Source organism: Cynoglossus semilaevis, chromosome 20, assembly GCF_000523025.1.
Source record: "Cynoglossus semilaevis isolate Cse_v1.0 chromosome 20, Cse_v1.0, whole genome shotgun sequence".
Lineage (NCBI taxonomy): Eukaryota > Metazoa > Chordata > Actinopteri > Pleuronectiformes > Cynoglossidae > Cynoglossus > Cynoglossus semilaevis.
This window is the reverse complement of record NC_024326.1, coordinates 6,068,860-6,084,923: the sequence shown is the minus strand read 5'-3', so window position 1 is coordinate 6,084,923 and position 16,064 is coordinate 6,068,860. Positions and strand designations below refer to the sequence as shown.

The 16,064-nt window shown below is 40.3% G+C and overlaps 1 protein-coding gene across 1 annotated transcript; it reads right to left on the bottom strand.

Annotated features, from left to right (window-relative positions):
- Positions 1 to 3,654: 3,654 nt before the first annotated feature.
- On the bottom strand, positions 3,655 to 15,088 carry LOC103396223 (xin actin-binding repeat-containing protein 1). The gene is made up of 5 exons (XM_025052434.1): positions 14,901 to 15,088; positions 13,965 to 14,019; positions 13,580 to 13,861; positions 8,445 to 8,598; positions 3,655 to 7,246 (listed from the first exon to the last, which is right to left on the bottom strand). Exons 1-5 carry the CDS (start codon positions 15,023 to 15,025, stop codon positions 4,005 to 4,007), a joined length of 3,858 nt encoding a protein of 1,285 aa, XP_024908202.1. The 5' UTR covers positions 15,026 to 15,088; the 3' UTR covers positions 3,655 to 4,004.
- Between the last annotated feature and the right edge of the window lie 976 nt (positions 15,089 to 16,064).

Below are 16,064 nucleotides of genomic sequence, written 5' to 3'. Positions count from 1 at the left end.
GGCTCTTACGAGAAGTTTTCAAAGGTTCGTCTTTGTTACTTAAATCTGGTGCTGGGTTGTTCATTTTATCTGTCATATTGTCGAATCTATTTACTTGAACATGCTTAGGTTTCTCTAAGAGCATTTCCTTTTCGGCATCTGGTATTTTATCAGGCTGAATCTGTTCGTACCGAGCCACGTCGACATCAGGAGAAAACCGCACCACCCTTTTAGTTTTTTCCGTTTTCTCCGCTCTCAGATTGCGGTTTGGGTTAATGACATGTGTGACTTTTTCCTGAGCTGTCTCTTGGCTTGTAACTGTGGACTTTGGATAAGACATCGCAGCTGGGCTAACCCATGTTGTTTTTGTGCAGCCTTTTACCGTCTTTTCTTTCTTGTCTGCTTGTTGTCGTTTGGTTATTTCAAGTTGTTTCTTAAGGTTTACATTCCCAGCAGGAACCAAATTCTCCCGATCTGCTTTGCTGTAGCCCGGTACCACGCGTTTTAGCGTCTCCGTCGAGCTCTTCCATGACATATTGTTACCCGGTGTCCGTTTCGTCTCTGGTGGTGGCCAGGTTGTTGCAATTCTACGCGTCACGTCGACAGCGCCGCCCAATATTGCGTTCTTTGATTTTGCAGTTTTAGGAATGGACACAACATCCGGCTCATTTGTGCCATTTGTTTTCAGAAGCGAATGGTCTTTGCATTGCTTGGGTTTGAGTCCTTCTGCAGAGTTTCCTCTTTTAAAATGCTGTTGGTAGTGAGCAGGACAGTAGATCTCTCCGCGAAGAAGAGAAAAGTTGTGAATGCTGAAATCAAAACGAAGCACATTTGAAGTTTGCTTAATCGAGATTCTATCACACCATTTCAAGTCGCTCCGGAGTATAAGTCGCACCAGCGCCCTCTAGCGGGTGTCAGTGTGACGGTAACAAACATGTGAAATTGTTTGTTTCAACATACAAGTTGCACCTGAGTCACAAACCCCAGCCAAAATGGAGGAAAAAAGGTGCGACTTATATTCCGGAAAATACAATATTCCTTTTATTTTTTTTATTATTTCAGTTTGTTTAAAAATCGAACTTGTCTCACCTGAGTTTTTTACGACAGTGTTTACAGCAGAAACACTTGTTGTGCAGGATAAGTTGATTGGCCACCATCTTTTCCATTTGATAGACAGGTGTCAAACAGGCAGCACACAATTCCTTGGCCGGAAGCTGGAACTAAAATACAATATAAAAATACATTTATTTTTCTGGACGCGATTTACACATATTTTACTAACACTTCTTTTGCTCCAGAGGGCACAAAAATGGATATATCTAGGTGCATGTAAAAAAAGGCGAGTCAACGCTTACTTCTTCAGAAACTCTTACATTTCTGATCAAATTGGGTGTTTTCGATCCAGTCCTGCCATCTTGTTCTTTGAAATTCTTCTAATTTAGTGGGGATCGTAAGAGAAAAATATACGTGTTGGACAGATAACTGCTGTCGAAAAAAGCCTACCGTGGGGAAACCACTTGCAGAATAAAACGGCAACTCTGTTTGAATCGCATATTTCTCCTCTTACCAGCTACAACAAGGACAATATTTTGTCACAACAATCACGCAACGTACATCCATACAAAGTACAGATATTTATTACAACGTGAGAGGAAAAAATGTAGGCATCGAATAAGCACTGGTATCGGCAGAGACTCCAGTGAAAAGTGTTTGTAAAGAGCATATATATATGTAATTTTCTGTTTCAATATGTAACTCACTATACCCGCCATGTAGCAAACTTCAATGACTTTAGAAATGAGTTACATATTGAATACCTGCCATGTAGCAAACTTCAATGACTTTAGACATAAAAATGCATTTTTTTTAATCTTTTTCAATAAATACTGTATATATATTTTTTTTAAATCTTTTTCAATAAATACTGTATATATTCACATACACACACAAATAGGTACCAATTTTATTCACAAAAAAAGTAAGTCAATAAAAAGTAAACAATAATGCTTTTCCTTTAGTCGGCCTAATGTTACAAAACACAGTTCCTTGCTGCTTGTTGTTGATCAGTACTATCTTAAAAAATCTTGGGGGTCCCAACATTTTTCAAACTGAACGGGCGAACTCATGTCGTATTGTTCGATGGTGAATGTTTCCGTTGTGGAGGAAAAAAGCACGTTGTCAAAGCCATCAGTCTCTTTGTATGTTTGTTTGTTTCCCCGGCTGTCTTTGTCCCGACAACGGCAGGTTGTTCTGGAACTCTTTTTACATCCGAAGCACTGACCTTGCGCTGTTTGTAGGGTGGCATCTTTGGGAGTGACCATGTGGTTTTAGCTTTAAATGTTGACAGTAACGCCTTTAGTTGATTGACAGATGGAATGGAAACGAATAAGGGCGAGGTCTGTGCTGATAATTGTCTGATAAATGGCATTCGATTCTTGCCTGGGGATGTTCTTGCGGAAATGCTCCTGGATTTGCCTCTTCAGAGAGGGTTAATATAACCCTACCTGACTCGATGTGTATTTTCCTGCTGTTTACAGATTGGTCCATCCATCCATCCATCCATTTATCCATCCATCCATCCATTTTCATCCGCTTAATCGTTACCAGGTCGCGGGGGCAGCAGTCACCACCCAAACCTTTCTGCAGGTGGTGAGTCCACTGGAAGGTACCAACCTCCCTAACCGGGATTCGAACCCTGGGGTTCCACACCAATGCCAGAGACATTGCCTCTGGGCCAAAGCGCCACTACAGATTGGTCAAACGGCTTAATAATATGAAGCTCGAAACGTTCTTTTTAACTTTTTAACTCTTTAATTTTCCAAGGTCTAGCCATATATGTCCAATATGTCCAACGTCTCCTCCTTCAGATTCGTTATATCAAAACTTGTCATTTTCCAAGTCCTTACAAGCAGCCTAAATCATTGTCCACCATCACTGTTCCTGCTCACTTTTCATGTCGTTTACTTTGATTTTTTTCGATAGTTGTGTATTCATCCAATCGGGGACGCTCCTGATGTCAACACTGGCTGTCATTCCACCCCCTTTTTTAATTTTGAAGGAGGTTCCTCTTGCTTTCTTATATGTCCAATTTGACGGCTTCATTTGCATTTCCCTTCGTAATGTCCTCAATGTGAACAGAAAGCTTCTGCCACTGTTCATCTTCTGTCTTTTTTCAAGTTCCTCTTCAGAATTGTGGTGCTTGGATTTATCATGCTCAACTTTGGACATCCGTCGACCGGACTCTTTATCTTCAAAGTTGACTTCTTGGTGTCCCGGTGCTTCAGATTGGATTTATCGTGCTTAACTTTGGACATCGGTCGACCGGACTCTGTATCTTCAAAGTTGACTTCTTGGTGTCCGTATTTTCTTTGAAATGTTCGGCATCGGTTTTGGTGTTTGATGGTTGGCCTTTGAACAACAAAACAGTTCTGTCAAGGATCCTTCTACCCTATTTTTCGAGGTTTTCTTTTTCGTGACTCTTTCAACGTAAGTCTTTTCAAATATTCACTAGCACTTTTTTTGTCCAATTCCTCTTGTGGCGTAGCTTTTAAGAGCACCAAATCGTTTCGATTGGTGTAAAAGGAAACGTTTCAGTTTCGCCGGTGTTGTTGCGACAGTCAGCTTCAGTGAGGATTTAGATTGGATTTGAGGATTTAGTCGAAACATTTAGTTTTTGCGACAGTCAACTTCAGTAGGAAAAAGAGACCTGAAGGTTTCTTCAAAGTTGTTGATTTTTCCACTTTGAGGATTTAGTCGAAACATTTAGTTTCTGCCACTGCGCCTTCTTGCTATTCTATCCATGGAGTCTTGGAAATAATATTTCGGATCTGGGTAATTTTACTGTGCTGTAACGGGTGCGTTGTCCTTCAGAAGTTACTGCAATTAAAAGAAACAGTTTTACGTTAGATGCCACAAAAAAAAAAACGAAACACTCCTCAGTCCCTATTTTGAGTCAAATGAGCATTTCGTCTCACTACGCCTTCTTTATCTGGTAGCTTCTGCTCTGTCACTGCACTCCGCAGACATCACTCGTCACTTTTCGCTGCACTACTGACCTTTGGAACAGCCTTGACTTGCTGGCATCGGGAAGCAGAGGGACACCCCGTTGAAGAGCTGTTGTCTTGTGCCGAGGCACACAGGTTGTAAATATCCCCGGGAACAACCGTTTTGCGATCCGTGTGCATGCTTTGTTGCTTGGCCATTTCAAGAGACCTTTTAGCCGCCTTAATGTCTCCTGATATAATGACCTCCTTTTGCACGGGTATTTCTTCAACGTCGGGGCCTTGGGCTGACTGATCCATGTCATAGATAGTTCCGGGTTTGATGGGCTCTCTCCCAATGCATACGCTTTGTTGCTTTGCGAGTTCTAAGGACTGCATTGCATCCTTAATGTTCCCGGCGATTATTTCTTCTTTTTCAACTTCGACAGCTGGCCTCACCGCGAGCTGTTGCTTTGCGGATGAGACATCGCCGGGAATGATTTCTTCCTTTGGGATACAGTTGTCGACACTGAAAGAGTAACTTGATGAAAATATTTTCTTCGTGTTTTGGACATCCCCTGGTAAGACATCGCAAACGGTTTTCTCGATTTGATCTTTCTGCTGGCAGAGGCTTCTCTTGGCTTCTTCTACGTCACCTTTCACTACTGGAATCTGCTCTTTACTACTGTGGCCGACTTCATCTTCTTTCTCAATGACGTTCTTGTACAAGCTCACATTTCCTTTTTCGGTTTCATCCACCCGGCAAGATGGTGACACCCTCTGGGCGTTGGCAGAACTGAAAAGATTTCCAATTGCCGACTTCACATCCCCTCGCTCTACGATGGGACTCTCAGTTCCATTATTGCCAATGAGAGAATAAACCGACATCTCTGCTTGTCCGTCTTCTGTCACTTGCATTAGGATTCCTTTCTTCAATGCCTTCTCCTGAACAAGCATTTCGTCAATCATCTGGATAATGTTTTGTACTCGATCGTTTCCCACGGACGTAGTGGTGGCAAATTGACATCCTGGAGATTGTACCACAGTCTTGCTGAATTTACCCTCTTCTACCTCTCTGAGCAGGATCACTTGAGGATTGGGGGTCGTACTTTGTAAGAGTTGTAGCATTGTGTTTCTGATGTCGCCTGCGATAACCTCCTCCTTCTGAATTTGAACGTCTTCGTCGTTGTCAACTTGATATTTAACCATTATCAGGTTTTTATTCTCACTGGCTTCTATTAGGATGCCATTTGAGTGAACGTAGGACATTTTGTGTAGAGATGACAGAGAATCGGTGGCACTGCCAACGTTGATTTTGTCCAATGGAGTGGTTTCAAAAAGCCAGGTAGTGCTCTTCACATTAGAACAAGGAAGCTTTCCCTCGACGGTTGACCTCGAGCTCTCCCCCGTCTCCTTAATCTTTTCCAGTGGCTGAGATTCAAAGAGCCAAGTGCAGCGCTTTACATCTCCTCTCCGGCTGTCCTGCCTTTGAACGGCTTTCAAGGGAACTTGTTGCTCGGGTTCGCCTTTCAGACTTTCAATGGGTTGATTCTCGAAGAGCCAGGTGGAGGTCCTTACACGACCACTTTGGATGTCAGTGACACTCGCCGTTCTCACAAACTGCTTGGATGATTGTTTCGATTCGAGTGTATGCCTATCGGCGAGCTGCCCGCTACCGCTTCCTGGATCTTCCGTGACCTTGACAAATGGCTCCTCGTGGCTGGTAATGGAGTCCAAGGGTTGAGTTTCAAATTTCCACCTGGCAGACTTGACATCACCTTTCTGTCTTTCTTCCTGAGTGACAGCTCTGATGACATAAACATCGTTCTCTGCCCGGATTGCATCAAGAGGTTTGGTTTCAAACATCCACCGAGCTTTTCTCACATCGCCGCTCGTAACCTCCTCCTTTTTCAGTGTGGTCACCTCATGAAACTCTCCTTCTTTGTCTCTGATGGCATACATTGGCATCGATTCAAACATCATGGTACTAGATTTCACATCCACCTTGCTTACAGGTTCTTCTGCCTCGACCGAGCTCTGCTCAATGGGTTCCTGGTTGATTTTGTCTAGCGAGAAGGTCTCAAATATAGACTTCTTGTCGTGAACATTACTCCTTTCAGCATCAGTTGCTTTATGGGAGTTTTTATCATCCGTCTCCTGGTCGGTCAGACTCATTTCACGCTGTATCTGGTCAGCAGAAGATGTCGTTATCTCTGATCCTATTTCATTGAGAGACTGTAACGCAAAGAGTTCCTTGACTTGAGAGACATTTGAAGCGCATTCCGCCACGGATGGTTCAAAGTTCTCCAGTTCCACGTTATGCTGTATTGTGTCAAAGGGCTGAGTGTCGAACATCAATCTCTTCTGTTCAACCGCTCCACTGGGCCCCTCCTCAAGAGCAAGAGTTTGACTCTTCCCATCACTTTCTTTATTGATCCCATTCAAAGGCTGTGTTTCGTATAGCCTTCGCACATGGTTGACGTTGCCGCCGTTGGCCTTCTCTCTGCCGACCGATTTTACTTCACCTAGGATCCCGTCATCTTTACACTCCTCCCGTTCGGACTTAGGATTCAGAAGGATGTTATCTTCGTTGGAGTCGTGACGTCCTAATTCACTGAGTGGTTTAGACTCGAAAAGCAATCGCGTCCCGGTGACATCTCCTGGTTGGATAGGTTCCCTCAGCACAGCCACGACCAATTCACCTTCTTCTGATTCCGATTTACTTAAAGAATCCAGCGGTCTGGTCTCAAACAGCCATGTTGACGTTCTCACGTCGCCACTATGTGAAATCTGTCTTTTCGCGAGGATTTGTTGATTGCTGTCCAAATGCTTAAACACGAGAGATGTGCCTCTGACATCGCCGCCTGTCAACTCCTCGTCGTCTAATGTTTTCACGGCGGCACGAGGCTCTCCGATATTGTCCAGGTTCCAGTTTTCAAAAATCCACCTCATGGACTGCACATCGCCCTGATAAGCTGCTTCTGCGGCGGAGGAGTTTTCGGACTGGATAGCCTTCGTTATCTCATCGTCCTCGGCGTCGCTGAGTTTAAACTGAAGATGTGGGTCAACATGTTTGATGATCCTCTTCAGTTCGTTCCGCTGCTGTTTTTGGTAGAACGTAGAGAAGGTCTCTTTTGGTGGCGGCACAGGGAGGCTACTTAATGCTAAGGGACCCGCGTGATCAAGGGGTCTGGATGGTATAGGAAGAGGCGGAGGGAGAGGGAGGTCATCTACGTTTTCAAGGGGAGAAGGTGAATTTGAGATTTTCCTCGCTTCATCTGCCATGACTGAAAGAAGAAGCACGGGGTATTGTCAGGATTCCGATTTTCAAAATGGCGTTTATTAGGAAATGCGTGTTAGTTGTAGAGAGAATGGCGTGCATGTTAAGCAAAAAAAAAAATAATAAAAAATTAGTACTTTACCTTTCTGTGTGTTACTTGAGTGTTTTTCACAAGAAACCATCACACCACCACTATTATGTTACAATAACAAAAAAGTGTTTAATAAAAAAAAGAAGAAAAAAAAGAAAAATCACCCACATCACGAACAGATGTCGCTTGTAGCCTGTGAGTTGCATTGAAAGGAATCAGGATTTCACCTTACAGCAGTGGTTCTTAAGTATTTTATGTCACACCCCCTCACCCCCCTGCACCTGACCACAACCCCCAGAGGGGGCCCACCCCACTATTTGAGAAGGTCCCCTTACAGCAGTGGTTCTTAAAGTATTTTATGTCACACCCCCGACCCTTCTGCACCTGACCACAACCCCCAGAGGGAGCCAACCCCACTATTTGAGAAGTACTGCCTTACAGTAATTAGCCTATATTCTGACTATTCTGATTTTGGATATGAAGTTTGTATACAGTGCAAGTAGCTACGTCATTTGACTACCCCAGTTTTTGAAATATAACGACGGTAAGAGAAAAATTTCCAGCAGCAAAATGTTATCTTACTTTGAAGTAAGCTAACAATTAGCACCTTTTCTGTTGTGCACATTTTACTGCTAATATATATATTTTTTTGCATTGATATTTTTTTTTTTGCCAAGTTTTTACATTTAAGAAAATCTTAAATTCTTTGATTGCCTTAATGAATCTGTCAGGAATTTACAGCCAAACCTGGTGCCACGATCCCAGGTTGATCACCCTTGTTGACGTCAGATGTACTGAAGATTTAACTTTTTCTGCTACTTTGAGTCCTGAGAACACCTTTCAAAGGCTTAAAACGAGTAAAGCCACACAGCAAAAGCCTTTTTTCGTACATAACACACCGGTATACTGTACCTTAAAAGGTTGCGATCTTTTTGCTGGATAGCTGACAAATTCCTGGTTAACAACAGAAAATAACCATCAGATTTCTGATATAATTCTCTGGTGGTGGTATTTTTTTTTTTTTAACCAAAAGTGTTTCAGTACACAATATAGAGAACCCTGTTTTGACAGTGTTGCGATTTGAGGAGGAATGTAAGGCATGTCAGGAACTCACCGCTAGTGCTGAGCCTCGGACTGTGGAGTCGGGGATCGCTGCTACGTATAGATTGAGCGCGGCTCTCTCTCCCGCTGTGGATGAAGTGGAGCGAAAATTCTTCCCGTGTTGCCTTTTTCGATAGCCCTCTTCGGTCACTGATGCGCCGACTTTGTCACCTATGAAAAAAATTACAGAGGGTTTCACGTTAGTGGTTCCCATACATTCTCTGCTGCACATCCCACTCCAAAAAAAAAAAAAAAAAAAAAAAACAAAAAAAACAACTACAGCCCATTTGATCTGATATCTAACCCTAAAGTTAACCCTAAACTCAGCTTTGTTTGTCATGCCATAAACAGGGACAGAAGGTATTTGTTTGATATCAAAAGTATTGGCATTGAACATGAAAAAGTTGTATCGAGCCATCCCTAATACTGTACTTACCCTTGGTGTTGCATATAAGCCTCTACAGTGGATGCCTGAGAATCAACCAACACTGCCATACAGTGGTCAGCCTTTGCAACTGCAGAGTAATTGTGGTAACATTCAAAAAGAAAATTTGGTGTATAAAAACAGAACCAAATCAGTTCTTATTTTTATGTATAAAAACACTTAGTAACATTTTTTTAACTCAGTATATCATGGGTCATGCATCAAAGGGTTAAAAACTTTTACGTTTCATTCATTCCATTTGTGCCCCCTCACCCATGCGCCCCCTGTAGGGGGCACGCCACCCAATTTGGGAACCTTTGGTTCACGTAATGATTGAAATACAATGGTTTTATCCTTTCACTAGTGTCTATGTTTAGCCTAAGTGGGACTCCGATTCTGATTGCCACAAATGTGTGTTTGCATCTAATGATGTTTTTTAATAGGGATATCAAAACCTCAGGTAGTAGCTGTTATTTCTGGTTAGTTTTATCAGGACAGTTATCAACATAAATAGTTGCCCTGCTGCCACAACATGCCGCATGTTTGAGCATAACACCAACCCAGACACAGGAATGTTGCTGATCTGACATCACTGATTTGGGGATTAACCCCCCGGGCTCTTGGTTACAATGAGGTTAGGATTGTTTACACATGGATCTCCCTGTAAAGATTATTTCAAAGGATTTGGATTATTTTTTTTTTTAGGCCAATTATCCTGAGAATTAGCCCCATTTCTGAATAACTTTAAGCCGTTATTCTTGCTATATTTTAGTAAGATTTAAGGTTATTTGTTTAGGCATTTCTAGGTTAATATTTATGTTTTAGTAACTTCCTGGGCTTTTAATTTTTAATTCAACTTTTTTATGGGATTGGGGGGGGGGATCGACCTATATTTACATTATTTGTATATGAAAAAAACATGTTTTTATTTACATTATATATATAAATAATATAAATATAAATGAATTATATAAAAATTATAATTAAAATATTTCGATTTTTGCAAAGGTGAACTCTTAATTATCTTTATGCTAATTGTATCTATTCAATGTTTTGCAAACTTAGCCTACTTACGGCTAACTTTTTTCTATATCTGACTTTAAATATACTTTGGTTGATATATCGTAAAGCAGTAGTTACTGCACCTTTATATTCTTTGATAACTGTTGTCTACTTTACCAATAACTTCCATTGTTAGCCTAATGCAGTACAACGGTACAGTATAGCTTTATTACTTTATCCGTATGTCAAATATATGGCTATATAACGAACGTGGCTAGGCTTTTCTAGTAAACTAAACATGTTATAGGAATGATTCTTTTGCATAACAGATTCAACATTCGCGATAGTGTCGATCAAGTACGTAACGCGGGCTACTGACTGCAAACAAACAAACAAAAAAACACACCACTCTTTTTCACACTCGGCACAATAGGACGCAGCAGCAAGCATTTGTTGCCCAGCTGGAACTTAAAGCATTTTTTTTTTTTTCAAAAATGAACATCGAGAATGAGAATTAACCGCCAAAGAGCTGTATTTTTTTAATCTATTATTATCTATTACCCAACTGTAGGAGTTGGAAGGAGACAGTCAGACAGACTGGACAGTTATGCGACGGCCTCTTTTGGGGCTGCTGGCAGCTGTACAAATGATTGTGACATGCCATTGCTATTTGTTCATCACCGCCATCAGCTGTTGTCGAGTGTTGACGGAGACTGTAACAAACAAGCTGTCATACTTTTATATATATATACATACACGCGTGTGTGTGTGTATATATATTTGTTGTTTTGTGGGTTAGTTAAATAAAGAAATATGGGACTTTTTTCTTATATATATATATTCGATTTAGACAAACAAAACGGATTTATCATTATGTTTAACATTTATACCTATTTTGTTAAAATAAAATAAAAAATAGTACAATTGAAAAAAAAAAAGTTCATTTCAACTTAGCCGACAATAACACGTCATTATACATGGCTGGTAAGTGCTTACTGTGTGTGATGGCTCTGTCTTGTCCCCGCGTTTCCTCTGTGTTTCCTCTTTGTCCCTCTTCACCGGGACTGAACTGATCTCTGGCCCTGTGGCCCTAGCGACAGCTGATTTTTATCAGAGCCCACTGACTCACGTTGTAGGTCTTTGGCTATTTTAGGCAGATCAGCTCGCATGGACTGGCTGCCACTGCCGTCGACTGACTCAGTTAGCCGCTGCGTCACCTTCCATTCCTATACCTACATTGTCACTGACAAAAGAGACTGGATGGGTGCGACCTCTAGTATGCGTGTTAGGGTAAGGATAGGATAAAAGAATGTTGTAACATAGATAGAAAATGCATTCCCCCCCAAAAAAGTATGAACAAAAAACACAATCAAACAACAATGCACTTGGGATATATATATATAAAATTTTTAAAAGCCCTGGCAGTGACAAATAGCATTGATTCTGTTAAATATGTGTTTAAATATTTGACTTTAGTTCTGTAAAGGAGATTAAATACATTTTTTTATTTGTAAAGTTTGGATATCAAATGGACGTTTGTTCATATAGCATTACAATACAGCGCAGAACACACAATTTTTTGGATTCTTTTTCATATGAAGCATGTCATAAATTCTGCTGCTGTTGTCGGATAACCCTAAGCTCACGTCATTGTTGGTGTTTTTTTGCTAACTTGGTTGTTTTTTGCTAACTTCATAGACGCTAACTTGCTAACTTGGTTGTTTTTTGGCTAACTTCATAGACGCCTTTTTTCGCAAACTAAATAGCGTTTGTTTTGGTGTTTTTTGCTAATGTCTTTGCTGCAATTTATTATTATTATTATTGTTTTGTTTTGTTTTTAAGACGAAATGAAAACGTTCGGTAGGTTATGTAGGACTAAATGAGGATGACGTATATCTCCGCGTTCGTCAAAGAATACGACGACATCAAAACTATTTAGCACGGAAAGTCTAAACAGTGCTGATATTGTGATATGAATAGAATAGAATCGGCTTTAATGTCATTGTAACACAGGGGTACGACAAAATTGAAGAAAATGTATAGGTTTCTCCTATTCGTCTATAGGAAGAATAGGAGGAACCTACACCTTTTCTGCGTGGGTGATCAGCCAATCAGATCCCCATTTGTTGCTCACAGGGTGCAACACATACACAGGAGATACAATCCATGTTTGTCTAAAAGTAAAAAAAAAAAATTAAATACGGTCAAAAGTAGGAGCTCAGCGTGACTGAAAACGACACTCTCAAGCTAACTAAGCTACAGTTTTAGCAATATGGAACCCAAAGAGGGGGCTACTGAGCAGGAGACCCGAACAGCTGAATTCCTTTCTCCCCAACTACACCACCTTATTTGGTTTTCCAACCCCACAACAAAGCATTGTGGGGGATAGCTGGAATGCATGGTCTACCATCTGCTCTTCTTTTCAGGAATCCTAACAGGAACTCCGGTAGGTCTTTGACCAAGCTAATCTTGGGCTGGATGTCCTTCAGGGCTTGTTAGCGTTAACTCAGACATCCAGAGAAATATCGGATTTTGGCATTGACTATAAAATCAGAGCCAGGTGAAGGAACTGGAACCGCCGATTATGCGATTATATAAATATCGAGTCTGGTACGACCATAGCTTAATATTATGAACACATGAGAAACTACATTTGAAACAATTCTTGTGTGCCAAATATAATTACAGCATGGGCCAGATATGGCCCACGGACCTGAGTTTGACACCCATGGCCTAATAGATCTCGCTATCCCTGACAGGATTGAACCCCCGAGTGCACTTGATGGTTCGTTCTTTACCCTAGGTTGCTCAAATTCTGATCCGTTAGCACGGCGGGAACCTCACAAGAGTAAAACGTAGGAATCATGGGAAATCTACTTTTGCAATGTGACCAACCAAGACACACAGTTTTGCAAAAAAATAAAAATAAATAATTAATAGGAAATATGAAATATAAATTGAAATATAATTAATAGGAAAATATGAAAATGTTTGGTTTTATTTTACCATATTGCCCAGCCCTAGCCTATATAGTGAGTGTTAGGAAATTTTAAATTTAGAAATTTGCGCAACAATGATGTTATATACCAGGGGTCCCCAACCCCCTTGCGGGGGACTCATGGCGGTCTGTTTGTCATTTTGTACCGGGTCACAGTGGGAGACAAAAAATGTACGTTAGTTTTACTAATTTACTTTATTTTAAAAAATTCCAGTTGTATCCATTGACTTGTTTCATTTAACGATAAACAGTCTATTGTTTCCTATTGTAGCCGACCGTTCCTTAGTACCAAAATTGTTGGGGACCGCTGTTATATAGTAGTTTACGTGTGAGGCTACTGTTAAATGTGTCTCCATTCATACCTGAACATTACCAGTTGGTCAGAGTAGCATTATTAGTGGAATTATAAAAAGAAATTCAATAACGTTTGATGTGACTGAAAATAAAGAAGATGGGTTTTTTTTTGTCATAAGCTACGCAAAGGTTTAGGTTTGGTATATATATTTTTGTGGCTGGACTATTTTTGCTGTGTATTTCCATTTATTGGCTAAGTTATGCGTTTTTTCACTTGTAAAATACTATGTAAAATAGTAATAATAATAATAATAATAATAATAATAATAATAATAATAATAATAATAATAATAATAATAATAATAATAATAATAATAATAATAATAATAATAATAATAATAATAATAATAATAATAATAATGGTGCTCACCTGAGTTGTGATATTCCTTAGTGGACTGTTGTACGTTCTTGTGTCCAGTAGGGGGCAGTCTCGCTTTGTTTTAGCGGCACCAGCAGACCTCAGGTCTAGCAGAGAGATGCTGTGAAGTTTTTGCTGGGGAACGTTGTTAGCCTTGGCCTCAAACAGAGCACAGAGAGCTTTGGTTCCTCCTAACTCTTTCTGAGGAATGGTGTCCATGGAGCGACTTCTGGACATGTTGACGCTTTGCTGTTGACCCCACCTCCATTGACCAGCCACACCATTTTCTGACCCCTGATGAACATTAGCAGCAAATGGGTTTGAGTGGAATTTTTAACACCGTTTTTATTAGTTTATTTGCAATTTTTTTTTTTAATTTTGTTTAGGACGAAATTACCTTATGGTTTTGCTCAGTCGTTCCCACGGTTGTTAAGTCAAGACAACTTTGATAACTGGTGAAACAAAGATTTAAAGTTAAAAGTGCTGACAAATGATTAACAGGAACAGGTGTAATGTAATGTAAAGTGCAAGAAAATAGTGTTAATTATATGGCAGTCTAGTAATTAGTAGTTTTAAAAACAACGGAAGAAAGTTAATACCGTAATTCCTGGACTGTAACCCGCTACTTTTTTTCCACACGCTTTGAACCCTGCGAAGTTCGTACCGCTAGTGACTTTTCTGGTAGGCGACTGTGTGTTATGCTAGTAGCGTATGTCTGTCTGTGAATGGCTGTGTGCGTATATGTGCGTGGGGCGCGTGCGAGAAAGAACGGTAGCGAAAGTTGAAAGCAGTTTGAGCCCTGTCATGTTGAAGCGTGAGTTGGAGCTGTTAAAACTCCGTTTATGTTCTGTTGTGGTCGGTGTGGCTGATAATAAAGACTTCCAGAAACTTCCCTGTTTCTGTTTACCTCTGCTGCGGACAAGCACAAAGTGACGGGAGTTAGCCCCGGAGCTAATGTTAGCTTCGTCCCTGTGCAGTCCAACTATGGTCGGGGCGCCGAAGCAGGAAATAGCTAACGTGTAACCAGCAGTGTTACAGGCACTGTTCGGATAAAAGCATTTATTTAATTAAAAATGAAAAAAAAAAATCCTCTTTGTATATATCCCATGTTACAACGTGGACACCTGTGGCTTATAAATAGTATACTACTATATATGTACAATATTTTTTTTTCTTTTTAAATTAAGTAGGGTGCGACTTATATTCAAGTGTGCTCAATTGTCCGGAAATTACGGTACATGTAAAAAAAAAAAAAAAAAAACTGTCTTTCTTACCAAGCAAAAACCCAATCAAGTTAGCATCTCATTGAAAATCATACATGTGCGACACTTACTGTTGCACAAGCTCGGACACAGTCTTCCTGTTCCAGGAGGAATAGTTTGTCATGAGCACTGATCTTTCCTTGGTAACTGCCAAACCACTCAGGGACTGTGTTCTTCTCAGCCCAAATGTCTCCATAATCCTTCCAACAGCAGCTGAAACAACGGCGGGGCTAAACTGTTAATATGTTTTTACCTGGATAGTAATATAAAAAAAAAACCCCAACATATTACATCATTGTTTTTACCTGGATAGTAATAAAAAAAAAAAAAAACCCCAACATATTACATCATGTGACCTCATTCTGCAAAACTTGAGGACAAATCATGAGACTTAACATCATTTGCTCATAAAACAGATTGGTCACACTGCTCATCATGTGCCTCTGTTAATATTTACGCGCGGACAGCAAAAACACAGATACACCTCTTTGTGTTTGCGTGTTAGTGTTTTAAATAAATACACGTTTATAATGTTAACGTTACAAATAACACTGAATTATACAAAATCAACATTGCATGTGTTACAGCAGGCATTTTATACATACAGTATGTAATATTTGTATGCTTTTAAGGATAAAACCAAAAAATCCCTAACTTTAGTTTGTATAACCCAGAGTACGTGATTGCATAAATGTTGATGCTTTTCTCCTGGAAATAAGGAATGGGAATTTTAATTTCTTACCTGAGTGTGAGATGCAGTCACCTGTGTATATCTGTCTCTGTGAGTCCAACCTACCTTTTTAAGTGACTCTGTCACCAGACCCAGCAGTTTAAAACTGACCAAAGTCCTTTTAAACCCCGTGACTCGGTGTCTTCCATATATCAATTTTTACAACCAAAATTTCACCTGATAAGGCAGATTATTAACACATCATCATCTTAGATGCACATAATAGTGTTCACTGAAGTGTTCGTAATGTAAATAAGTCCAAAAAAAATCAAAAGATGTTTTGTTAGTGCAGATCTAAATCTAATTCATCAGGATAGAGCAGGCATGGGGAAACTAAGGCCCGGGGTCCAGATGCGGCCCATTCAGCTTCTTAATTCGGCCCGCCAAACTTTTCCAAAGTTTCCCCCAATAGATGGCGTAGAAAGTGATAAAAGCATTTTAGAATTATAGCCTTTATGCATGACTTTTACATTTATCTATCTTAGTTAACCCTTTGATGCATGAC